A 27,817-nucleotide genomic window follows, 5' to 3' on the forward strand; every position below is an offset into this window, starting at 1 on the left:
TAGTGCATATACATATGTACATACATGCTTTGATTTTTAAATAAAAATGTTAATGTTATAATTATTTTTGATTTTTATTATATAATTTAAGTTATTAATTGAAAATGATTTTTTTCAAAGAATATCAAATTTTAAATTTTTATTCAAAAAAATTATAGCAATAACGGTGTCTGATAAAAATCAAGAATAAGAATTAAAAATGATTTTAGTCATTTCTTATCGTAAATAAAACTTTTTTAGCTTAGATCGCTAACTACGACAAAAGATAAGAAATTTTGGTGACTTGCATATTATCTTAATATATTTCAATCATATTGATTTATTTGGTTAAAATTTGCTATCGTAACTTTATTTGGTCCCTGAAAAGCTTTTATATATATATATATATATATATATATATATATATATATATGTGTGTGTGTGTACACAAATATAATGGGAATACTTTGTGCCATTTTTGTTTTTAAAAAACAAATTTTATTATCTGCAAAATTAAGTTTTGATAACTATGAAACTTACAATTGTCGTTGAATCTTAAAATTTGAGTGTATGAATAAATTTTGCGGTGAGGGTAGAAAATATAAAATTAATAGAAGTTTTTTATTTTTTTTATTATTTTGTATTTAGATTAATAATGGACTCGGTTATCAATAATAATTCAAATGAAGACGAGGAAAACTTGAGTAATCTTTTGGAAAGCTTTAATTTATATAATCTTTTTGACGAACTTATTTGTAAGTTGCATTAGTTATTTCATACCCTAGCAAAAAATTTATTCATGACCAGAACGGCGAGCTGAGTCGATACATCTATATTCCTATATCCGTCTTTCTCTTTACAAACTTGTCGCTCTTCCTTAAAGCTATATTGTTGCAACTTGGTAGACGTCAATTTTTATTTTTTTTTTTTTGCGGCTACCATGTAATTTCTGCTTAAACATGCAAGGGTATCAAGTCTTCGGTGTACCGAATAAAAACTATATAGTTATCTTTTATTGCATTTGTTATTTTTTTTTATTGTAGTTAATTTATTTGTTTGTTTGTAGCTCATGCAATTACTTTTCGATCCCTAAAGTTTTTAAACGACGAAGACATAAGAGATGCGATTGGAAATATAGGGCTCAGAGCCGAATTTAGAGAGAAATTATATGATTGGCGAAATGAACAGGTGAATAAAAAATTTATTATTTTAACATTTTGATAAATAGAACCATAATTATTTTTGCATTTTTAAGTAACTTTTATTTCATGCCTATTTAAACATTTTTTTGTTTAGTCATTAAAAAAAAATGTATAGGGCTCTAATGACGTGGATTACTATCCGTGAGCTCCAAATGCAGCTGGTGTAAGCTTTTTCCGTCTGAATCCGAAGATCAATGTCGATTCAAATTGGTAAGAAATAAATAATATAAATTTTTGTATATATTAATTTTTTTTTTTAAATGTTCTGGAGTGTATCGTCAATTTTGCACAGATTCCCACAAGGAAAGAGTATTCTAAGTTATTATGGAATCAAGGCTGACTAATGCTCACAGAGATCAGCTTATCTCATTAATTGTCGAAGAAGCCAATTGCAAAGATTTGACTCTGAAGCCTTCTGATTATCCATTAATTATTGATCAAATTGTTGCAATTTTTCCGACAGAGTCTGATTCTAAGGTTTGTATTTGGTGTTATATTATACACTGTGTCAAAATAATGAACGATCTTAAACTTAATAACAATCGTTTCAGGAATACTATTACATTTCACGAACTGGGAGGAAAAATCCTGGAGGTAAATTGTACTCCAAGTACTCGAACTCTCGAGTAAAGCGGTTGAAGCTGTCAAAACCATCTGAAACTTCCAACGAAACCTCAGATGCTGAAAATATTGACCCGCGGCTCGAGTTCGATGAATCGATAAGTCTCTCTCTTAAGACAGAGCTGAAAGGAGACATCTCTAATTGGAACGAGTGCCTAGATAAATGGGCAAAAACACACAGCTTATGTCGCAGTGATCTGAATAATTTCGAGTCCTACGAGTTTTTACAAGAATGGCCTAAGTACAAAGATAGTCGCGCCGTGGATTTGGTAAGTTTTCATAACACATTAATATTTATTTTAGCATTGCAATGTAATTAATTGATTTTTTACAATTTTTTTTTATTTTTATTGTAGATTAAACTTGATTTTACTATTGTTTACCCGGGGAAAGAAGGAATGTTATTCATTAAATGGGATGCTTTCAAATAGAATATTAGCAAATATTATTAAAGTAATATTCAAAATTCAAGCTGTAAGAAGTTGCTATTTGATATTCACCTTGCAGAAACAATTGGTAAATAAACGTGAATATTTTACTTTTCTTTTGAGTAATAAGTTTAGTTATTTATGTATAATAATAGGTGCGTCAGATTACATAACAGCGATTTTGTTGCCGGCAGTTCTGTCTTCAAATGCTTGGTTTTCAACGAGCTCTAAGGGTTCTAGAACGAATGTCACTCTTCTCGATTCGCAGGAAAGTTTCGTGCTGCGCTTGGATACACTTGGAGACTACGAAGAAAAGATCAACAATCTTATCAATAAAAAAATACGGTAATCATAGTACGCTTTAACCTTTTGCTATTGCTGAAGGCGTAAATGCGTTTGAATAAAAATCGTTTTATATATGTTTCGATAAAACATTGTATAAACTTAACTCATTTATAGAATGCATCGATATTTGTTTTAAGTTATTTAATACCTTAAATCTAGAGTATCCCAAAGCGGGAAACATGACTTGTTTGTTTATTCAAAAATATTTTTTTGAAATTCGTACGGAGTTTGATTTAAAATCTCCTAATTTAACAATTTTGTAAAAAATTTGTAAAAATGTTTTCATGTTTTAAATGTTCGTCAAATTATTCTGAAGTAAATTTATTGATTTCTCTCTTAAGACATGATCATTTAATATAAAGCCCTACAGTAAGCGCTCCGTTAGTATGTAAGATAAATAACTGTAATCAATTATTTTCTACCTATTACATTTATAAGAAACATTTGAATAAGCCACATTTGATTGACCAAAATTGATCTTTTTGATAATACTTTTGAACCTGTAAGTTGCATAAAAGAAAAGCAAGCAACTGATTTAGAACGTTTTATGCCAAAATATAATAGGGCTACAAGGAAAGAATATATTGAAAGCCTTAAGAAACAATCCATGCTTCTTACGCTCCGACTTCACGATAAAACTTTTATGCTTCAAAGTGAAGTTATAACAATTCAAAATATGATATCAGAGTTGCTCTCCCCAATTTTTAATATTCTTAATGAAGAAATAAAAATTCCAGTAATTCGGAAGTCAAAGAAGATTTAAAGGCTATTACTTCTTTTTGCAATAGCCCGTTTGATGAAATTATATCTGAATATATTTTAATTAAAGTTTTAAAAGAGATGCAATTGTATGGCGAACCAAAGTCGTTCAGCAAAAATTGATATTTACATTATGCCAGTTCAGTTTCAAATTAAATCTTTTTTCGAACTTCCGAATATGTTGAACTTGACTCTGGAATACCAAAAAAAAAAACTTGAAAGTCAAAATTCTTTTCTAAACTTCGTCAATTCAGATACATTTGCAACAAAAAAGAAAAATTATTCACAAGATGACATTGTAATTCCATTCTTTCTTTATTTTGATGATTTTTAAACAAATAATGCTATTGGTCCCCATGTGTCATCTATATGCGGCTGTTATTATTCATTCCCAAGGCTGTCTCAGCATTTATTGTCTAAAATAGACTTTGTTTTTAGACCCCGTACTTAAAAAAAGTACAGGGGTCTATTGGGTTTGTTTTACCGAATATGTGCGTAACAGGTAGAAGGAGGCGTGGCAGACCCTATAAAGTATATATATTCTTGATCAGCATCAATAGTCGAGTCGATATGGCAATGTCCGTCTGTCTGTCTGTCTGTCTGTCCGTCTGTCTGTCTGTCTGTATGAACACCTAGATCTCGGAGACTATAAGAGCTAGAGACACCAAACTTGGTATGTAGGTTCCTCTATACTGCAGGCAGATCAAGTTTGTTTCAAAAATCAGCCACGCCCCCTTAACCGCCTGCAAATCGACATTGAAAATTTCATATCCAAATTATAAGAGCATTTTGAAAGCCAGAAATTCCAGATTTTGCACAGATGAAGATATAATTGTCGCAAATTTTTGCTGAAAATTTCATTCTGATCGCACAGTAAATAGCGAAGATATTCAAATAATAAATTTTGCTGTTAAATTCGTTAATGGCGCGTTGGCAGTAATTAAAACTTGAATATCTTGATAAAACAAAAAATGTATATTAACATATTATATAACAAATTGGCGTCCATTCAGACGTGAGCTTCGGTGGCGCAGTGTACTGAGTCGCGGAGTCGGACATTGCTCGTGGGTTCGAGTCCTGCCGTGGTCGAAAGATTTTTAATTTATTTATGTTCGAATTCAATATCATTTTATATTAAAACAAACTCAGTGCTTATTTAAAATGTAATATTAACATTAAATGTTAAAATATAAATTATTTCTTTTACTTTTTAATTGAGCACTAAAACAAGCAATATGGCCATTTAGGAGGATAAAGACATAAGTGCGGGAGTGGCTCAACACTTTGAGCCTTTGTCTTTTGAAAATTTTTGCAATTTTGTCGCGGGTTCGATTCCCGGCGGGAACAACTTTTTTTCCAGCTGAATTTAAGCTTTTTTTTTTTAATTTTTACAATTTATTGAAATTGTTACAATTTATTGAAATTGTTATTTATGAATGTTATACTGACATTTAATATTGAATACATGTTTAAAAATTTCATTTAAATAATTTTACATTGGTATTTATATAAACGTTAAGTTAAAATTCTATGTTAATTTCATGTTTATTATAAATTTACTGTGTAAATTTATGTTTTTAGTAAATTAGTCTTTTTTTGGTTTTCAATTATTTTACTATTTGATTTAACATTTAGCATGTTTAACATGCAGTTTTAATTTATTCTCTGTTAAGGTTTCACTTATGCTTAACATAGCCAAATATACATAAACGCATGTTTATATATATGAATGCTTAGCTAGAAACTTCTTTTGTTTTGGCGCGTGCCAACATATGTATGTATGTGTGCACTTAACTTAACAAATCGGAGCACTATATCATATAGCTGTCATAGGACCGATCGGGCGAAAGTCAAGTCTTAGTATGAAAAACTTTTTGGTTTAATGAGATATCGTAACCAAACTAATACAATATGCATAAAACTTGGTTTTATATAGCCTGTCTAAAGTTGATTTAAATCGGACCGCCATATCATATAGCTGTAATAGGACCGATCGGGCGAAAATCAACTGTAGCTCGACTGTAGCACCGGCCCACTAGTTCCTTTTGCTTTTATTCCGACACATGCGATGAAAACCTATGACCATGAAACTATTTATTACCATTTATATCGGCTGCTTAAAGAACTAGAACAGGGAATCGTAATTTGTACACCGAGAAAGCAAAGTAGTTTATTTCGTCTTAGGTTTAATTTTAGAAGATAATTTGGGATTGAATTCTTTATTAGGATTTGTATCATCGTTTAGAGCCAAAAGATTTTGCAGAATTTGTACTAGAACTTATATTGAAATGAAAACTGACAGTACGGAGAAACTAATAGACTTTAGAAGTAAGAAATCATTTGAAACCGATTTGGAAGAAAACGATTATTTAGAAACGGGTATTAAATTTGATTGCTTATTTAATGAAATCAAAAGCTTTCATGTAACTGACAACTTTTTTTTTGATTTAATGCACGATATTTTAGAAGGTATATGTGTGTTCGGCATATGCAAAACACTTTTGGCTCAATTTGAAGATAAAATTGTGTCTTTGGCACAAATATACTTTAGAAACGATTTGTTTCCGTTAGGAGAAATAGAAATTAAAAATAAATCTCGTCCACTTGAATTAAAAAAGTAAAAAAAAAAATGAAATAAGAATGACAGCAAGCAAATAGTTTTGTTTTGTAAAATTTTTGCCTTTAATGATAGGTGATTTAGTCCATCAAAATAAATCAAATTGGAGATTGTTTACCAAGTTATTAGGAATAATAGACATTGTTTTTCTAAAAAGCTTTACACATCATCACGAGCTGTACATAAAATTATATGGTCCTTCCCTAAAACCAAGACATCATTTTTTGGTACATTATCCAACGGCAATTGCAAAATGTGGTCCGTCAAAATGTGCTTGGGAAATGCGCTTTGAAGCTAAATATAAGGCACCGAAATTGCCCTGTATCCAATGTAACGGACCAACACCTGAAGCGGAGAAACATCCCCATAGCATTATATTGCTGCCCCCGTGTTTAATAGTCTTTTTGGTATATTTAGGATCGAAAGCAGTATTTTTGGCGCCTAACATGGGGCCTTCCGTCAGATCCAAACTTATTTATCTTTGTCTCGTCGGACCAAAGGACATTTCTCCAATTTTTTCGGCTTTCATGTCTCTGCGCAAAGCAGACTCGCTTCTTAACATGGTTTTTGTGCCTTCAAATCACTCTCAATAAGCCTATTGCGTATAGTACGACTAGTTTCTGTTGCGTTCATGTAATTTTTAAGGTCCATTGATGAAAGGAATGGCTCCTTTTTTGACTTTCGTATAAGCCTCGTGTCAAAATTTTGTAAAGTTGCTCGCTTTTTGCCGCGGGTCTTTTTTTCTTTCTTAAAATTGGATAGCAGAAAAAACCTTTTTTTTGAGCACTCCATTAGTTCTGTGATTTCCGCCATGGATTGGCCTTCTTCTCTCAGCGTAAGCATTATTTTTTACTCAACACCTGTGGAATATCCTCCACGACCTATTCTGATTCTAATTACAAAATTAAATGATAAATTTTACCACAAGTTTCTATATTAACACTTCTGTTATCTGAAATATTCAAAATATTATCTTTTTATTTAATTTATTTTTTCCATAACTGTTTGCTATAAATAATGGAAAATGTTATGTAAAATATAAGTCTAATTAAGGACTACTCTTATTATGTATTAAGTTATCTATATATATTCCTACAAAATCGTACAATAAACGAATGTAAAAAAATATATATCTTTTATTCGGAGTATCTTTATTTTTACATAAATATTGGCTACGTGATATGAAATATGTTTAATATAACTGAAAATATATTTAAATTAAATATAAAATATATTTAATACAAATTTGAACCCATTTCATTTAAAATTTAAATTTTAAATATAAAAATACTAATATTAAATATAAACAAACTTTGAATTAAATATTATATGTATCCGATTTCAATATGAAAAACTTTGTTTTTAATATTATGTATATTTGATTTACATATGGATACTTTTTAATTTCAATATCACTCAAATTTGAATATAATATGAAAAATATTAACTTTAAATATAAAAATGTTGGATTTAAATATAATACATATTTAAATAAAATATATTTTTTACTTAATTTAATAACGACAATAATAGAATGTATTATGAAACGGATTTGTATTTAATATGATTAAATATTTAAATTAATTATGATTTCACTTTAATATTAAAATGTTCAAATTCAAACAGAGATTTAAGTGTACACACTTTAAATCAACTACAAACATGAGAGGTGATAAATCATTCGTAAAAATATTTGAATCAAAGTGTATATAGTGAGATTTAAGTTTTTTTTCTCTGTGTTGTTTCTTATCTCAGATGGACAGGCCTCGATCAAGTGAATTACAAATAAAATAATAAAATAAACACAAAGTTTCTAGACTAATCATATTTAAGCTTATATATAAGATAGTTTAATCTTGATAAAGATAACCTCTCGCTGTAATTTTTTTAATGTGTAAAGTCCACCTACTTATAATAATACTCGTCATGTGAAATATTATATTTATTAATAGATTTGCTACTTATTTTGTCTGTTCATTTGTATTCTATTTTCATTTCTACTGAGTATAAAAAGACCCGACACTCGATGCTGCATAGTTAGAACTTATTCAAAATCCAACAAGTGAAAATGAAAATCTTCGTAAGTGACAACATCACGTCGGAAACTAGACAATTGTCATCTGAATTGTTTGGTTATACGATCTACGATTTATGATTTACTCTTAAGATCGTCTTCTTCGCGTTGATCGCCGTTGTTTTGGCCGGTGGGTATGGTGCCCAGGACGGTGGACATGGCCAGCAAGGTGGACATGGGCAGCAAGGTGGACATGGGCAGCAAGGTGGACATGGCCAGCAAGGTGGACATGGCCAGCAAGGTGGACCAAGGATATCAAGGATTTAGTGGAACTGAAGGACTTGGAATTGGCCAGCACGGCCACGGTCACCATTAAACCCAAATTCTAATTATTAGAATTTTCTATTTGCAAAACTAATAATTGTCCTGTAAACAGATACAACGTAATTATAGTACATTAAAAAAACGTTTTAGAAAAATTCTATTTTAATTCTAATATAGAAATTGGTCTTAAATCCACATATAAATTACGTTAAGGGAGAAACATCGTAAACAAATTTATCCATATCAACTCAAAAGATCTATGCCAAATATATATGTATGTGTCTTATCCATTTCAGAAAACTTCCCCATTGTAGAGGAAAATTTATGGTTCAAAATTGTTTGGCTGAAAATATTATTTTGCCCAAACCTAGATATATTTTCAGGTACACATCAGTTTACCTGAGTTTTATATTCCTTTCCGCTAATGGTGACCACGATGTGGATAATGTCCTCCCTTGTGGGGATTGTGATGGGATCCACCGCGGCCATCATGAGGATAGTGTCCACCTCTGTGGGAATGAGAACCATTACCACGGCCACTGCCTCCGCGGCCGTAACCACCGCCATATTGTGGTAAAGCCAGGGCAGCGGCAATCAGCGCAAATAATATAAACTATGAATTATTAAAAAAATATATATTTAAAAACATTTATTTTTTCAATATCTTCGTAAGACACTATACTCACAAGTAATTTCATTACGAGAACCTTTCCAACTATGAACGCAAATGCACAAAGTTCTCTGCTTTTAAGGCAAATCGCAGTTCAAGCAGGTAAAACTGATCGTTCAAAGTAAACTACCTGGTACATATTTACATCCATAAAACCCAAAAGGGATCACTACTTAAGTGCATTTTAATGCGCCAGCTTTGCCGTACTTTCTCTAATGATAGCGCTAAATAAGTACATAAATACTGACATTTTGACCTTTGCCTCAGCGATATTTCTGTTTTGGAATTCTTTTGAATTTGGAATGACATATGGTACTACTATGTTACAATACGTTGCTTTGTCACAGGTAGATAGAGCTATGAAAATGTTCATGTTCATATACATTATCGCTGATGCAGATTACAGCAGATTAAGTGTCTATTACTCCATTTGATTACTTTTATCGCGTACTTTTTGAGAGAATAAGGAAACGATTGTTATAACCTTTAGAACTTCCATAACACGAAAACTCAAAATTTCTTTAGCTTGAGCTAGTGTGGCAGTAGTGTTTACTGAGCAAATTACGTACAATTCTGCTGTGCATTATCATATCGACCCCTTTTTGCAAAATGATCGTAAGCAACAAAGAATAAACCATACAGACTGTTTTTTTTTTGATTAGTTAACGATTTTAGAAAAATTGTTAATCAAAAAGTCAATTTTTAAAAAAAATTTCCTTTACGATTATTTAACAAGAAGGAGTCGATATGGTGATACAAGATGATGGAACATTGCATTAAAAATTCAAACTAATTAAAAAAAATCCATATATGATATTAAAAAAGTTCTCAATTTGAAATACAGAAGTGTTCAAAAAGTACACACAACTAAGGTTTAATCTACCAGCTATTTATAGAAAATTCATTAACATTTTGGCATCAATTTTTTTTTCAAAAATTTCTTCGCTTATATTTCTTATGATTTAAGCCCTAGGAAAAAAGTAAAAAAATAGATTTTTACATGAATTTAGGAAATTAATATTTAGTATGAAAAACGTTGTTGTTTCTTTAGATACGGTAAACATAAATCTTTTTTTAAAAAAAGTTTCCTATTTACGATATAAAGATAACTGAGAAGTTTTATTTGCTAAAATATTCTCATTTAAGTCATATTGCCATATTGCAATTCATTATAAAGTCAAATTTTGTTTTTTTATGAAATCTGTTTTTTTTTTCCCCAGTTTAATAGAAGTATGGAATTGTAATAAAAAAAACAATAGAAAATCTGAATTAAAAAAAGTTGCTTGTACAGTGGTTGCTACAATAGAATGTTGATTTTTTAAAGGTTACTTATATACTGTATCTCAAACAAACTCACATATTGTGTATTTGATGTTCCTTTATACATCCCAACCAAATTTCATATAAAATCGTACTACTATATTATATACCTATAATAGGAACGAACAATAGGGCCGATGGTAACCTTTCGTTACTGTTTTAAATTAGTTTAGTGTTGAAGGGATAAGGAGTAAATGGCAATACTTTACATAGCGGCCTGTGCTCCAATATTCGCAAAAAAAGGTAATTACATTCTAAGTTTAAGTTTTTTAAGTGTATAGTTGGTATTTGGTAGAATACAGCTCTTAAAATTAGGCAGACGGTCAATTTTAGGTTTAATATCCATATTGAGAAACATATTCGTATTCTTCAGTAGAACTTAAAATAATTAAAAATTAATTAAAATAAAAGTAATCGCAGCAATGGGACTGGGTCAATTTTCACAATAAAATTTTTATATGCGCGTTGTTAAAATAATAGAACTGAAAATGTGATACGGAATACAATGATGGGCAAGGACATTGGCATAGGATGCTGAACTGTTTGTTAATCGATATCCTGCTGTTCGGCAGCCGCAGTCACTGCGCTCTCGTCGAGAGTGACGCCTTGTAGCTCAATGTATCGCAGTTTACTTTGGGTTGACCAGGGCCTGATCCAAGGTAGCGACATCAGCATCATTATTTGCGAGGGTACATACTTGCAGGTGGACGGCAGAGAAATGGCATCTTTATTGCTATGATCATCCTCCTCCTCAATCTGCTCGGAGATGTGTTCGCATTCTTCCGGCAGTTGCACTTGCTCCTCGCACAACATTGAGAGCAGCAGGTGTTCGGTGAAGAGTGCATGTTTCTGCCGGTTTTTGTTGCTCCTTAATGCTGCCTCTAGGTCGAGCTGCTGCTGCGACATCCATTGCTGCAACAGAAAGCGATCCGCATCCTCCGAAGTCTCTGGAGTTGCAGACACACTCGTCTCATTGGGGCAGCTGCAACTGCGAGCAGCCACATTTGCCTCCGTGTTGGCAATGGCCAAGGCGGTTGTTCGTGAGCGAGTCTCCCCCTCAAGATAATTGGCAGGAGTCTGGCTGAGTCGAAGCTCTGGACGTAGCCGTCGCAGCTCGGACAACTGATACAGTATATCAGTATCCATGCCAGCCTCGGAGTCCATGCGGCTGCTGTTGGATCGAGCAGAGCTGCGACTGTTGTTGCTGCCATTCTGGTTGCCCGGACTCTGCGGCTGCGGCGGCGGCTGCTGTCGCCGGCGGCGTCGCGAGACACGGGAAAGTGCATGCCGCAGAGGGGGAGTATTCGGATCGAGGAGATTCGCATGCTCGATATGATTGAGAAGCAGATGACGGGCAAGATTACGAATGGCGACCAGTTCAATGCCTGGCAGGCCGGCGCACATTGGACACACCACATGGCTGTCGTTCTGGCGATGTACGGTGACCACATGGTCGATCAACTCCTTCGCCGTGTGACCGTATAATCCACAGTATGGACAGGTATAGCAATTGGGGAAATGCATCAACTCCAGCATCTCTCCATTGAGCAGCAGTTCGGGCGGTTGCTGATGCCGCTCCTCCTCAAGCATCAATTGCATGGGATGCTCCATTCGATGATCCAGAGTCTCCACATTCTGGTCATAACACTCTCTGCAGAGGTCATAATTCACGCACCGCAAGCAGTGAAACCGACGGCCATTAAAGTTGTGTGTCTGACAGCCGTCGCAGCAGAAATTTCGATGGCCCATAGAGAAATTACAAGTATCCAAATTAAGGTCGCCACTTCGAACACTTCGGACTAGGCTTACAAATTGAATAAGTGGGCAGTATTTTGTTTGCTAATGCTTGGTAGGAAATTGAAAAAATGTGGTCGAAAAAAACTTTTCTAAATCCTTTTGAATTTCTATTTATAAAAGTCTAGTGACAGGTTTCTAAAATTCTATGTGTTAGACTACATTATGTTTCAATCTATGTATATCAAGCGTACCCTCTTTCAATTAATTGCGTTTCTTCAAACTTAAAAATGCATTCTTTTTATACCCTGAGCCCATTGAAAATGGGCTAAAAAGGCTATATTGTTTGGCAAAATGTATGTAACAGGCAGAAGGGGGCGTGGCAGATCCTGATCAGGATCAACAGCCGAGTCGATTGAGCCATGTCCGTCTGTCCGTCCGTCCGTCTATTTTAACGCGTCGATTTCAGAGACCATAAGAGCTAGAGCCGTCAAACTAGGTTCCTGGATCGGACCACTATATCATATAGCTGCCAAATGAGCGATACAACGAAAATTAAGTTTTAGAATGAACAAGTTTTTTTGGTGTTTTAGATATCTTAATTAAATTAATAGAATATGCATTAAACTTGGTTTTGTCCATCCTGACCGAAGTTCGTTCAAATCGGTCGACTATATCATATAGCTGTCATAGGAAATATCGGTCAAAAATCAACTTTTGGTATGAAAAAGTTATATGTTTTTGAGATATCTTAACCAAACTGTTAGAATATGCATTTAAGTTGGTTTTGTACATTTTAACCAAATTTGGTTAATTTCGGTTTCATATATCATATAGCTGCCTTAGGAACAATCGGTCGAAATAAACTTTCAGTAAAGAGTACCTGGGCACAGGGTATCCTACTGTCGGGCTTGTAACCGCCCACTTGTTTTTTTTAATTTCAATGTTGTTATTCATATATTGCAACGCCACAATAATTGCGACCTGTAAAATATGCTGTACATCAAGATGCCTTCATGCAAATTTTCGAACAATTATCTAGAAAAATTATATAAATTAAGCAAATTTATATTAGATAAAATTTTACCACAGTAAAATTTAAATAGATTAAAAATTTAAAATAGAAAAAAGATGCATCAACAATGCATTTTCAATTATTAAATTAAATTGTAATTTTTCATGCATTTCAGTTGTCTAACATTTCAGTAGATCTTATAAAATTTCTTTGTCAAATTTGTAAAGTTTATTGGTAATACAACAGCATTCTTAAAATATTTTTAGGCTTGATTTGAAATCTTCTATTGAGGAGGTCTGCTATGCTTTAGGCTAACGTTATTGATTATAATAAAAAATTTGTTAGCATACTATAAGAAAAATAATTTTTTCATAAATAATTTCTAGTTTGCGATTCTATATAATAGCTATAATAGCCTTAGGTCATTGTTTGTGTGTAGCTTCCGTTCTATTTTATGATACCCTGTACATCAAAAAAATGCATTAATAGGGTATTATAGTTTTGTGAAATTTAATAGTAAGCTGTTTTTGGAAAAAAAGTATGAAACTCCATTTTATTTTTTAAGCCTCTTTTTTTCCTAATATTTTAGAAAGTTGATACATATACCGCAGGGTATTCCGTAGTCGATTGAATTTGACCAGAGTATGCTTGCGTTTCATTAAATTCACTCTTTGAGCCACACTGGGGAGGTAAATAAGGTTGTTGAAGCTTCTTTGCTTATCGGATAAAATCCCTCACGCTTTCAATCTTGCTGTCTTCCTTTAAGTACGTGTATGTCTATCTCATTCTGGCTTAACTTTGTTTGACTTTGGAGCTGCGTTAAAATATTTTAATTACTTCGCTGCCGACGGCATTAAAAAAGTTTATTGTTGCATTATTATATCCTGTTTCTGGCGCCTGCCAGGAGCACCATCAAGTATATAAGAAGAGGTGAAGTATAATATTGAACACGAGTTGCAAGAAATACGTTAGGATCAGTGAAAAACAAATACTTGGAATAAGCTGATATTTTAACATATTAAAATATGTTATGGAATGTTTTAATGTAATCAAGGTCAAAGTAAAATGTTTTCTTGCCTAGAAATGAATATAAATGTTTAAAGAGTCAAAAGCAAAATTGTTTTAACCAAACTACAAATGGAATTTTCACTGAAATCCATTAATATTAGAATTTAATGAATTCATTCAAATCCCCAAAGCAAATCGCGACACGACAAGAAAACAAATCGTTAACATTAAAAACTCGACGCTGTCACTACAACAGACGCTACTCCTGCGGATGCGAATGCGAGTGCGGATAAGGATGAGGACACGAATGTTGCTACAAATGCCAAATCCGCAGCAAAGCTGTGCAGCATTTTCTTACAATTTAAGTGGCAACGGTTTTAATTAGCTCAACCAGCTCAGCTCTCCCTCCCATTTCAAGTGCCTTAGCTAAAAGGATTTATGCAATCGCATCAGCTGTGTGTGAAATTATTTGAAATCTGCTTCTCTAAGTCCTGATAGACCGCTAACCGTGGCCATGGATTTCGATAGTCAAAATCGTGCAATTCCATAAACTAGCTCATTAATATAAAAAGCTAGCTTAGCTTCTTTGAGTGAAGGAAAATGTATCAGTTTATCAAAGTAAAGTGATACTACAAGTTCTTTAGAAAGTGAGAAAATATATTGCAAGTACAAACATCTTAGAGCAAATTAAACAAGCCGGAAAAGATATAGTCGAGATGCCGACTATGAGATACCCGTTACACAATTAAAATAAATATTTTTTTTATCTAGGAATGAAAACAATTTACCATTCTTATACCCGTTAGGAAACAATCTAAATAAGGGTATATTGTATTCATTCATAGATATCATGTCCAATATTTTAGACAGCATCGTCAAATTTTTTTTAGTCCAAAAGTATGCAATCGTTTTGTTTATATATGAACTTAACATATTGACTCTAAATCTAGACGTTTCGAATATGAGATACTCTGTACTCTATGGGAAAACATTAATGCAAATATAAATTATTAAAACATTACGTGAATCCGTAAACTTTGTTTCTGTGTTCATTTTTTTTGTAATATCATTAAAGAGTATGGATGAATACAAGATTGGTATTTTATTAAAACATTTTTTCGCGGTAGATGTACTAAAGATAATTGCATTCTAACTTGCTGTAATTTGTTTTGAAATTTAATAACTTTCTAGAAAATGTATTGGAAACCAATTAATTTTTAGTTAGTACTATTTGGAAAAGAATACAAATTGTATTCCAATGACAAATTGGAAGAGGGACCAAGATATTAAACTTAATTTATTCAAAAATTCGTAAGACATAAAGCTCATACAAAAAGAATCTGCCAGTGTTATTAGCGAATAATACTTATTTTCATTCATTTCATAAATATTTAAATATTTTGTTTGAGTTGCTCCATAATCAAACTAAATTTATTGTTTACAAGTTCAATCAAATATTTAGAGCAACAATCTGGCCAAGAATTAAAAAAAGCAAATTAATAAATGCGTGTGGATTTAAAAATAGTTAGATTGTCAATATTTATGTTTAGAATTATTTGTATATTTGTAAGTATGTTTGAGAATTAAACGTCCGTCAGCAGTGGACGAGGGTGTGGTACATTCATACATAACATATTATTTAGCTTCCGAAAGACATCTGAAAACTTGGAAGAAAGTTCTAATCAGGAGTGCTGAGATACCAAAGAAAAAGTTAAGAACAATTATTAGATTAAGATTAACGATTGCAGCGCGTTTTAAGAATTGGAAGGCATAGAACATGAGGTAGAGTTATGGTACCACCAGTGCAACAAAATAAATACTTGGATTGCTTTTCATTATATGAATATTAAATGAGTTTCGTCTAAACGGCAATAATTATAATTTAAGCTAATAATTATTAACTACATTCATGTTTATGAAAATATTTACCCCCTAATCGAAAAGTTGTCGACGCCCTTGTCGGTGCCTAAGACGAACACATAATTCACAAACCATTGGTTGGCAGATAAGCTCTTGGTCTTGCTTAGCTGCCACCCAATGGTTTATGAAAGTGAATGTTAGTAAATAATTTTTAAAATTTAATGATGAATATTCAATACACTTTAAAACATGCAATAATAATTATAATCAAGTGAATAATAAATAAAAATATTGATCAAGTGATATTAATGAATTAATAACTAAATATTGAGTATCTTATAAAAATGATAAGAAAGCCTAGCAAATTTCTAAAGATAGTTGAGGAAGATAGTGTATTAAATCACATGAACAATACTTTATCAAAAGAACTACTATAAACCACAAATTAATATGTTTACAAAGTTTCTAAAATGCCATCTATAATATTACTTTTCATATTAATTAGACAGACCTTGGTCTAGAAAACGTACAGCATATTCCATGACAAAGTTATAATACAGTTTTCGTTGCTATTTCAATTTTTTTGATATTGTACATATGTAAAGTTCATCTACTGATAATAATACTTGCCTTACCACATGTCATTAAATTTTGAAATTGACTTGTTGTTTCCGTTGTTTTTTTATTTGTATTTAGATTTTCATCATTAAAAATAATTATTATTATTATGTAAATAGGCATGTGAGCAGATTTCTGGGTATATAAAGAGCCGACACATGATGCTGCACAGTTAGAACTTATTCAAGAGCCAACAAAATAAAATGAAATTCTTCGTAAGTAACCAAATTATAATTATGACGAAAAGATCTGAACTTTTCGTTGATTCAATCAACGATCTTCAATTTACTCTTTAGATCGTCTTCTTCGCGTTGATCGCCGTTGCCTTGGCTGGTGGATATGGTAACCAGCAAGGACGTGGTCAGCAAGGACATGGTCAGCAAGGACATGGTCAGCAAGGACATGGTCAGCAAGGATTCAACCAGGGCGGACATGTCGGACAGGGTCATCAAGGACATGGTCAGCAAGGATACAACCAGGGCGGACATGGCAGTCATGGTCAACATGGCGGAAAAACTGGACGCTATTAGACGCTATTATACTAATGAATATGAGACGCCTTAACACTTAATATAATAATATATTCTTTCTGAAATCTGAATCTAATATTTGAAAAGTAAACTTTGTTCATATCCAGCAACAAACTCGAAGAACTTCACAATTTAAGAGGGTATTGTATGGCTCAGAATGGTTTTACTGAAAGTATATGTATCTTTTGGCCTACCTTAGGTATACACGTACATAAGTAGAATCACAGAAGGGAGGACACTTTTTATATCAAAGCCAGAAATTGATAAAGATTACAATTCTACCTTCCAGTAAAGTATCTATTTAGTTGAAGCATCTACACTCTGGATCCGTCTAAGAGTCTGACCGGGTATATGTTTCGTTCTCACACAAACTATGACTCTTGGTATTCAAGAACTGAACAACTTTTAAGGAATGGTTCTAGAACTTTGCTATATAATTTAGTTGATGGAAAGAAAGCGAGCTTACGAGTCCTCATTATGCACATGTACTTAATCGAGTTTTTAAACTTAGTTCAATTTGTTAAGCACTGATTACATTTTTTAAATGCTAAACTATATTAACAAGGGCGTACGCAGGATGAAAACTAGGGGGGGCAAAACAATTTTTTTAGTATGTATTTTAATACCCTGTGCGGGAAGGAGGCGTGCCAGTCCTACAAAGTATAAACATTCTTTATCAGCACAAACAGCCAATATACTTATGTACGTCTGTTGGAATGAACTAAAAGATCTTAGAGATGATAAGAGTTAGGCGTACACTTGGAATGTAGCCTCCCTATAATTTCAGGCAGATCCAGTAAATATTAAAATTTTTCCACGCCCACGGTGGGGGGCGTAGTTCGCAAAAAACAGAGACTATTAATAAAACTTGGTGGTGATATGTGAATACTGGCAAGTGTTTGCCTATGTCTTATACATCATGAACAACTTTTCTTCAAATCGGTCCACTAAATCATATAGCTGCCATACGTAAACTAAAACTTCTATGTTCTCCTGGGCTCAACTACATCAGGCCGCGAGCGAATCGAGCCGGGGGTGGAGTTCCCTAGTGGATAAAAAAACATCCCATATTTTCATTTTATAATAGTATTATTTAAGTAAAGGCATGTTTTTAAATCACTTAAAATATAGTTCACAAAACATCACTCAAACTACAGCGTCTTTTTTATGGCTTATAGCAAGATGCATTTTGCGTTCTCGAAATATTTTTGAAATTTAAATGAAGCCTTATTATAATAATTCCAAACAATCCCCTCAATTCACGTTGGGCAGGTTTGCAAATATGCGCACCCGATTCTCCACCATAGATTGTAATGTCTAATATCTTCTCAGAAGCTTAATTAACCCAATTTTGTAAACACAGGCAGGAGAAAAAACATTATTAATTTTCTTATTTTAAAAATTTATGTATGTTTGTGAAAGTATAATGCTCTTTAAGATCGACTGAGTAACTTTTAAGTAATGTTTAATAACGCTCACGAGGGAGCCCATTCCCTTTTGGAATATAATACGTAAAAATTGTTCTTTATTTTCTTTCTTTTTCTTTATTTTGATGGATCTAGGGGGGGGGGGGGGGGGTAGCTTCGTCTTTTGATTCAGTTATCCAATCTAAGCAATTGAAATGCTGTTAAAAAAACACAAGCAAAACACATTTATTCTAAGTTTTTAGATTAAATAGATGGAAAACGCACATTTCTTGTAGGATTTCATTTTAAATAAGAATTTTATTTTTGGTTTTAGTTAACTTAAATATAGCATTTCAAAACATAAAGAAATATATGTAATTGCATTATAGAAATTTATTGATCATTTGACTTAAATTTATATTGAACGAAACGACCCAACTCTAGTGCATATGTTTATGTATGTGTGTCTTTTTGCTATTGTGTAACAATCAACCCGGGCAATCAAATTCCACTCTACGCATTTTGTGTGTGAGCATTAGAAGCCATACTAATTACTGAAGATGCCCAGATATATACATACATACATGCATATGTATAAAGAAAGAATATGGCATTAGAAAACTTATTTGTATACTTTATGGGAGTTTAATTGTTTTAGAAAATGCCACGAAATAACTACGAAAAGTAAGCGACCGAACAGCGGGTAGAGCATCGGGATGTGGCGTGATCTGAGGAGTAGGAGTTGAAGCTGGAGTTGATTGTGGTAGAGTAGTATCTTCATATATTTAGTTGACAGCACCGGGAGGCGGAGGAAGTTGGCCGGCACACCAGGGTGTGCACGGGGGCAGCGTTGTCGATAGGGGCATGGCAGGACGTCCCAGTGCCCCAGCCAGCAATAGCGAAAGCATTAACAACTGCAGAAGAGAGAGAAAGAGAGAGTACCAAACAATGAGAGTAGATATAATTGTCAGTGTTGGCGCTTCAACTTACACAGTATTTAAAATTCATAATCGCCAACGAACTGCTTGAATGGTCTAAGCATATGTAGTGGCATTCGACTGGCTTATATACTCAACAAATGCCAAAGGCTTTATCAATGAATAGGTCTGTGTAATGTTTGACAATAGAAAACAAACATTAATAAGGCAATACATACTGTAAATAGTTTATCAAATACATATTTCGATTGAAAATAAGACTTCTATTGTGTGAAATCGATATTTATATATATAAATAGAAATATATCTATGTATATTATATATATATATATATATATATATATATCTATGTATATTATATATATATATATATATATATATATATATATATATATATATATATATATATATATATATATATATATATATATATATATATATATATATATATAAATAATATACATAGATATATTTCTATTTAGTTTTAATATATAATAAAAAAAATTATGTGGGACACAATAAATTTTCAAATACGACTGTTGTTTATTTTTTTTTGCCTATTTGTTTTCTATTGTAACTAATTTTCAGACAGATTGCCTAGACACTGAATGCTGTATATTAAGACCTTGTTTACAACCTAGCAAGGAAACATGAAATTCTTCGTAAGTAACCGAATTACGATTAGGTCGGAAAAAATACAATTTTAAGCTAACATTTTTGGCAGCTAGAATAAAAATTGTTGTCTACCTACTCTTAAGATTTTCTTCTTTGTGATCATCGCCGTTGTTTTGGCCCATAATGAATACAACAGTGATGGAAGTGGCTTGCATAGTGTCAAAGAGGGTGAACATGGCCTGAGAAATGGTCACGGAGGATTCAGCCAGTCCGGTCATGGTCATGGACATGGACAGGACTACAATCAAGGAGATCATGTTGGACATGGTCAGCAAGCATGTGGCCAGCATGGTCGCCATGGCTTTTAGACGTTTTTAAACTATTTGTTCCCGTTAATTCTCAACTAAGTATAAAATTCATTTTTAAAAACAAAATATACTATTTAAAAATCGAAAGAATGACTGTGCCTCTTGTCAGATCGATCTAAATATTTCGCATTTATTAAGCTTATTCACAATAAGTGGTAAATAATTTAAAAATTAGTTATACATTGCCTGTTAATAACTTGAAATTTTTATTTTCCACACAAAAGCAAATTTTTTTAATTAAAATTCAGGGAAACATGTGTCGATTTAATTTTGATGTATAGTAAGTCTTGAAAAGAAGAAGATTACCAGCAAAAAGGTTTCATTCATTTCCAACAAATGTTATTGAAAACAAAAAAAAAATAGACACCGAAATTTATTGTCGTCTATAGGGGACAGATTACAGCTCAAATCATTCTTAAATTTTGTATATTTCAACAGTATTCAGATTGTGTGTTGGGCAGAGTCAATTTTCAGCTGATAGGAGTCACTTTAATGGGTCATGTGTGCCGTCTATATGCCCTTGTATAGGTACATAAACACATTTGTATGTGTACTCTACTTATATAGTAAATAATCTCTTCTCAGTTCTACCGCCCCTTAAAAGCCCCTCATTTTTCGTTTACTGCGCAATTCTTAAATGTCGCTACTATCTGACCCAATAATCGGACAACTTAATTGCAATTGCATTTGTAAAATATTTCTGCACACTTTGCCAGTCGGAATTTTACCTTTTGTTTGCACTTCTATAAGATTTCGGTTGCCATTTGGAACGTTTGGGCGAGGGGATGCGGTGTAGATCTGAAACCTATGAAAATTAACTGAGCACTTGGAAAATGTGCATGTGGAAGAAATTGATAAGTGTTGTAGTTACTTTTACAGTTTTGGAACGTACATAGATTGAGCAAACTAATTTCTGTTACCGATAAAGAAATGTATCTATTACTGAACGATATTTAGACCAGAAACACATAAGTCTCAGCAAGGGTGGTGTTTGTAGTGGACGTTGGTCTCTAGAGATTAGTCATAAGGGATAAGGGATTAGACGAATTCTAATAACTTTCCCCAGAGTTACTTTGTAAGCAGTTAAAAAAAAGGGGAAATTTATTAGCCCAATGCATGATCATAATTATCGTGTTTCTTATAATTTGATTATGAATAGAAGGCATGGTAATTATTATACACATACAAATAATTTCTGAATAGAATAAAATAGCTTATCAAATTTAATGTATTTAGCGCTTGTAGCACTCTGAAACTGATTACAAATATTAATACGCTTTCATAGATGCTTTGCAATTGCTGTGAAACGCGAAACGTTAATACACTTTTTTCTATAGACATAGGGTATAAAAGAAATGAAATTTCTTGATGTTTTGCGAGTTAAGCAAAACCAGAAATTTATTTGTGCGGGAATTGCATGTGGTAAATAAAAGAGCTGCAACTGCTTAAGTGGCAGTTTCGAAAATACTCGAATCGCCTTCCCCCCTTGGCCAACCCCTTTTCCCAACCTCTGCTCAATATCTTCTTACTTCGTTTCGTCAGTTGGTTGAAAGGCAGCCAAGTGCAAAGGCCACCTGGCAGAATCTCTTGACCAAATTGTTGTTGTGTTATAATAGTTGTTTTTGTTTTTTTTTTTATCTGTGAGCTTCCGGTTCGTCACGCGCACACACAAACACAAAAACACACACTTTTACACACCATAGCAAGAATTTCGATGTGGGCGAGAACAATGTGCAGCCATTGAGCGCAAATGTGCCAAATAATGACTTGCAGGCGAGTGCAATTTATATGATAAGCAACAAAAATAAATTGCAGGCAATTCATTTTACTTAAATGCAGCAGCAACAACAAAAACCCTCGACAATGAGCTGCTGCAGAGTTGGCAAGTTTTACACACACTCCGCACACTAACACACACAGTACTTCAGGTGTGCGCTGTATATCATTTCATATGCTTTGCCCGCCTGGCAACTCTGTTGATTTCCTTTGAGCAGCCTAATGAACTAGGCCAATGACAAATGCATCAGCAATAGTTTTTGAATTTATTGGCATTTTGTGGCAAGCTTTTCACTTGGCATGGTTTCTAATTTACTGCATTCTTTTATGCTGCGCTTTAAATCACATTCACATACTAAATAACAGAGTTATCAACTGTTGGACAATTCAGATGATATTACTGGTAACTTAACCCGAATAGCCCCAGCGTTACCAGAAATTTACTAAATCTAAATTTTTAGACAACGTATTAACTTTAGACTAACTTAAATGTGATATTCTAATAGTGAATTGTTGTCTCTAACCGATAAAAAGTTGATTGAAAAAATCTCTCGAAGTTTACTGAACGAAAAAATGAGCATTAAGTTGCTCACTGCATTCTGCAGTGCACAAAAACGGCGTTTAACAATTCGTCGCAAGTAAATTTAAATCATTAAACTAATTTTAGTACTGAACTATATGAAATGCACACATCAATAGAAAGGTACAAAAATGCTCTTTTTAATTATTAATTACCATATGGTAACGCTAGTACCGACAGGGTACAGGTTTTTCCCATACATTTTACTCGCATTTTGGTACTGTTTTGTTCATAAAATATGATTGTTCCTATGACAGCTGTGTGATATGGTAAGCTGATTTGAACCAAATTTGGTCAGGATGTATTAAACCAACTTAAATGCATATTCTGTGAGTTTGGTTAAGATATCTCAGAAAATTAAAAAGTTTTCTATACAAAAGGTGAATTTGACTCCGATTGTTCCTATAACAGCTATAACGATATTCTGGACCGATTCGAATCAAATTTGGTCATAAAAATCAAGAAGGAGCCTTCCTGTTGGATAATGCTGTGTTTATTAGACTTTTTTCCAAATATTCAAATTTTGTAGCATTAAAAATTCCAGGACCCTGTCGGTACTAGCGTTACCATATGGTAACTGCCGAAAAAATGGTCCTGTCGATTATCCTGACAAGGACGAACAAAATAATATTTTTTTCGAAACCAGCGACTTCAAATTTATCAGTCCTGAAAGTCTCATGAAGAAACTCGAAAAAAAGTAGCTCAGGCCTATTCGGGTTAACATTGCATACATTGCGGATCAACAGAATGTTTTTTATTTTAATTCATTCAGGTATGCTCCAGAAGTCTCTAGAGATTTTGAAAATGTTGGTGCTCCTTAAATGTCAGAGATTTAATATTTTCGAACAAATTTTTGTATGCATTTTTATTTAATTTAAAAATAATCAGGTGTGTTCCAGAAACGTCTAGAGATTTTGAAGTGAAATGTTTTTGAAAACAGCCGTTCAAAATGTTGGTGTTCCTGAAATGCTAGAGATTTTATATTGTCAACCAACATTTTTATTCAATTTAAAGATATTTTTATTCATTTTAATAAATATTGAATTTTGTCAAATCTCTCAACATTTTTTAAGACATTTGAATGCAATTGTTTCTTTTCTTCAGGAACACCAACAATTGCTTTTGTGTTGCTTTAGCGCTGTTGAAAATTTGTAGAACACACCTGATTAATCTGTTAATAAAATGTGTAGATTAAATCCCATCTGCTAACAAATAAATAAGTTGGGTTTTATCTTGACAGTGGCAGCATGGCAGAAGCATTTGCCGTTTTGCAGACGTCACAAAAGAGCATACTCGACTGTCGGAGACCCCGTACTTACTATCCAAAATCAGTCACTTCTAAAAACTAAATAATATTTAAGATTACCATAAACTCTTATATATTAAATTTGTCGCCGCTCGAATTTGCTTCCGATATAATTAAAAATTTTATCGGCACCCAGGGAACACCACGTGGAGGCCATTACACTTGTAATGGGGTCCTTTTTTCCAAAAGAAAATTTTGGGGACCTTCGAGTCGACTTGAGTTGCGTAAAGCAACCCCAAAGATTAAATATAGTAAAAATAAAAATGGTAATAAAACAAAATATCAGATAATAATACAAAATAAAAAATATTTTCAAAGTATAAAAAATAATAAAATTGAAACGCCAAAAATCCATCATCTAAATCTCACTACTTCGGACACTAACTAAAATTCCACTATGGTGACTATATATAGTCTCAAAGGTGCGTGCGTTGGCCCTGTTATCTAAAATATTTGTCATCGCCCAATCAATGTGTGTATCACAATTGGTTGTAGACGAATTCAAATCTAAGAGGGACTCAAAGGAATCATGGGTCTAAAATCAATATCGAGCTTTTACTTTTTAAGGAGAAGTTATACATACTTGTTATTTATATCCCACAAAAAAAACATCTACACGAGGTAAAAGTCTAGTGACGAAAGCAATTTCTAGCCCTAAAATTTCTTATATCCAATTTTGTGACGAACAAAATTCAGTTTAATCTAAAAATTTTAAATAAAAATATAAATTAATAAAAAAAAAAGCGAAAATTGGCATTGTGCACTGTGAGTAAAAAGGGTGAGCTTCTTTGTACATAAAAATTACTTTTTGCGCAGTGCCGAATGCCAATTTTCGCTTTGTTTTTATTTACTGGGATTTAGCGTCTTCCCGCTAAACTAGCGGTTATTTCAAAAAGTCGTAGAGCAAACATTTCTATATTTTCGAAAAAGAAAAAAAACCCTATCATTACATTTAAGCTTCTTTGGCGCTTTGATACAAGCAGACAAACAAAAAAACTGACTTTTCATTTCATTTTGAGAAGTCCACTAAAATTTTCAAATGTATTAATTTTTTGAACCAGTTATCGGATTTGGGTGATTGAGGTATCAATCGACGCGTATTTTTAAGTAGAATTTTAAAAAAAATAAAAAATTTTACCAAAAGGCCCCAAGAGTTCCATTAGCTGCAATCATTTTAACTTTTCCCCTCCCACTTACACCCCCGTATCTCATGACCCAGGTTGGTTAGAAAAAGTATAAAGTATGTATATATTGTTAGTCGCCTTTCGCAACTTTCGTGATGCTTTCGTCACTAACGCGAGCTGCCGTCCGCAGTGATGGATACTTGTCTGTTAGGTGAAACTTATCTAAAAAAAAAGCAGCAGATAGAGCCAAATTGATGGTGAGATAAGAATTAGTTGGATCGGACAAGTCGAACGGCAGTAATAGCTTATTATTAATATAATTAAAACAAGTGGGAAAGGCTATAGTCGAGATCCCGACCTTAGGATACCCGTTACTTATTTCAATATATATAATAGTACTTTAAAGAAATTAATACATAATTAAAACAACTGCATACTTTTAGGTGATTTTATTAATATAATAACCCTCCAGTACTGGGCACTAGTTCGTGTCTGGTGAAATAACTACTTACTAGGAAACCTCCTCTACTTATTTTGCCAACCCTAAGCAATGCGTTTCATCATTTCGTTTTTTGTATGAAATGTCCGCAAATAGACTCAATCGCCACCACATCGTTTACCGCGAACTAGTGAAATGGGTACCCATAGAAGGGTGGTGAAATGAGTACCCATAGAAAGAGTACTAACATAGGTGCCCATGCTAGGGGTGGTGATATGAGTACCCATAGAAAGAGTACTTACATCGGTACCCATGCTAGGGTTGGTGAAAGGGGTCTCCAGAAGTAAATGATTTTTTTGTCTTCAATGACCAATTATTCAAATAAATAAAACTGTTTACTATTTAAAACATTTGTCCTATTTTAAATATTTCTTGTTATTCATTGTTGTTGTTGTTCTCGTTTTCGTTTTCAATTTTCTTTTTCTTGATGCTTACATTTTTAAAAAAGCGATCTTCTTGAAGGTGCAAGGCCTGTCTTAATTGGTCCTCAGCTGACCCAATCCGATCGACCAAATTGATTGCATTCTGGAATAAAAAAGCAAAAAGTAAATCTATGAGTTTTGAATCAATAAAAAATTTAAATTATTTATGCCCAACACCTATAATAATGAATTTAATAATATCTACCAAGAAAACTCTATAAAAGCTGCTTACGTTTTTCAAGGCGGTTTTGCCTTGAACGCCGTGAACATTAAGGACTAATACAACCGTATATTTTCCAAGTTCTTGATCTGTAGAATATAAATATGAATTTGACTTAATGGAAAAATGTTAAATGTATCCATACTAACATAAAGCTCTCGGTTTGTTTCTGATTTAGATCCTTCACGGTCTGAATAGGAAGTTTTCTGGCCACTGTTTGTCCTTGTCTGTGCTGCCGTGCTGTCAGTTTGCTCCGAGGCTGCTTCAACAAGGACCTCGATTTTATCTTGCGTCGCATTTCGGTCAGCTAAATATAAATATATGTATTTTGAATATATGTTAATACATACATAAATGTATGCATATTTGATTAAGGGCTTAATAATCATAATTACTTTTTTTCTGTTGCTGTTTGAGTCTTCTTATATGCCTTTCACTATACATATTTTTTGTTAATTTGAGAGTTTTATTATTGTCATACCTTTGTTGTTAATTAATTTTAAGATTAAATCACTTTTTTTTGTGTTTATTTAATAATATTTTTCTTTTCTCTTTGCGATTGACTGCACTCCTCTCAACTGCAATGCTCTCACAAAATTGGTCAACCGGCAAGCGCTGCAGCGTTCGCCGGTTGCGAAAGAGCAGCATAACAAAAACATTCGAAAATTAACAAAAGAAAATCTTATGCTAAGCCGTTACGTTTCTTTTACGCTTTCGTCCGCGAATATTTTTTTTTCTCGGTGGTTCGGCGTTCGCTTACCATAGGGTCAGTCGAGTAAGTAGCCATGTATTCGGTGGTTCGGCGTAGGGAGTAGCGCAGTAGCTAGTTCAAGCATGGCCAATCGACACTTACAGAACTACAGGGTATATACAGCTAAATTGGAAAATTTGCTACGACTGTTCGATCAGATCGAGTTATATACCGATCGAAAGGCTTAGTCCTAACTTACAAAATGGCATACTAAAACTTTTTCTAACCAACCTGGGTCATGAGATACGTTAGTGTAATTGGGAGGGGAAAAATTCAATAGATTGCAGCTAATGGGGCTGTTGGGGCATTTTGGTAAAATTTTGTATTTTTGAAAACTCTACTTAAAAATACGCGTCGATTGATACCTCAATCACCCAAATCCCATAACTGGCTCAAAAGACAAACAAATTTGAAAATCTTAGTGGACTTCTCAAAATGAAATGAAAAGTCAGTTTGTTTGTCTCTTAGTCTGGTTGCATCAAAGCGCTATAGAAGCTTAAATGTAATGATGGGGATTTATTCCGTTTCGAAAATCTAGAAATGTTTGTTGTACGACTTTTTGAAAAAACCGCTAGTTTAGCGGGAAAACGCTAAATCCCGCTAAAATTGAAACCTCAACAGTTTCCAAACCATAAAAGCTACCGATATGTTCTATATATCATTGGAAAGGTGTGATTGAGGGCCTTTAAACTTTTTTCTTAAGTATTCAGGTAACATTTTACAGGTGAAATAAAGTTTTTTAGCTTACATTTTGGCGATTTCTGACAA

The 27,817-nt window shown here is 33.0% G+C and overlaps 3 protein-coding genes and 1 long non-coding RNA gene across 6 annotated transcripts; 2 read left to right on the forward strand and 2 right to left on the reverse strand.

Moving 5' to 3' along the window:
- Positions 1–8,007: 8,007 nt before the first annotated feature.
- On the forward strand, positions 8,008–17,158 carry LOC117781711 (antifungal protein-like). Of its 3 annotated transcripts, none has more exons than XM_034618516.1 (3): positions 8,008–8,031; positions 8,119–8,194; positions 16,851–17,158. In XM_034618516.1, exons 1-3 carry the CDS (start codon positions 8,020–8,022, stop codon positions 17,042–17,044), a joined length of 282 nt encoding a protein of 93 aa, XP_034474407.1. In that variant the 5' UTR covers positions 8,008–8,019; the 3' UTR covers positions 17,045–17,158. The 3 variants fall into 3 exon arrangements, with proteins under 3 accessions (XP_034474407.1, XP_034474409.1, XP_034474408.1); XM_034618518.1 differs by lacking the exons at positions 8,008–8,031; positions 8,119–8,194 and adding an exon at positions 16,670–16,729 and having other exon boundaries at positions 16,811–16,919; positions 16,959–17,158; XM_034618517.1 differs by lacking the exons at positions 8,008–8,031; positions 8,119–8,194 and adding an exon at positions 16,687–16,729 and having other exon boundaries at positions 16,811–17,158.
- On the reverse strand, positions 10,713–12,132 carry LOC117781710 (E3 ubiquitin-protein ligase KCMF1-like). Its single transcript, XM_034618515.1, has one exon. The coding sequence runs from the start codon at positions 12,026–12,028 to the stop codon at positions 10,826–10,828; it is 1,203 nt and encodes a 400-aa protein (XP_034474406.1). The 5' UTR covers positions 12,029–12,132; the 3' UTR covers positions 10,713–10,825.
- Positions 17,159–19,072: 1,914 nt separating the features above from the next.
- LOC117780923 lies at positions 19,073–19,479 on the reverse strand. The gene is made up of 2 exons (XR_004617129.1): positions 19,441–19,479; positions 19,073–19,364 (listed from the first exon to the last, which is right to left on the reverse strand). It is a non-coding gene; the product is annotated as an uncharacterized LOC117780923 (long non-coding RNA).
- A 509-nt stretch (positions 19,480–19,988) lies between these two features.
- LOC117781534 (antifungal protein-like) lies at positions 19,989–20,427 on the forward strand. The gene is made up of 2 exons (XM_034618304.1): positions 19,989–20,050; positions 20,147–20,427. The coding sequence occupies exons 1-2, from the start codon at positions 20,039–20,041 to the stop codon at positions 20,369–20,371; spliced, it is 237 nt and encodes a 78-aa protein (XP_034474195.1). The 5' UTR covers positions 19,989–20,038; the 3' UTR covers positions 20,372–20,427.
- The last annotated feature ends 7,390 nt before the right edge of the window (positions 20,428–27,817 follow it).

Source organism: Drosophila innubila, assembly GCF_004354385.1.
Source record: "Drosophila innubila isolate TH190305 chromosome 2L unlocalized genomic scaffold, UK_Dinn_1.0 4_B_2L, whole genome shotgun sequence".
Taxonomy (NCBI): domain Eukaryota; kingdom Metazoa; phylum Arthropoda; class Insecta; order Diptera; family Drosophilidae; genus Drosophila; species Drosophila innubila.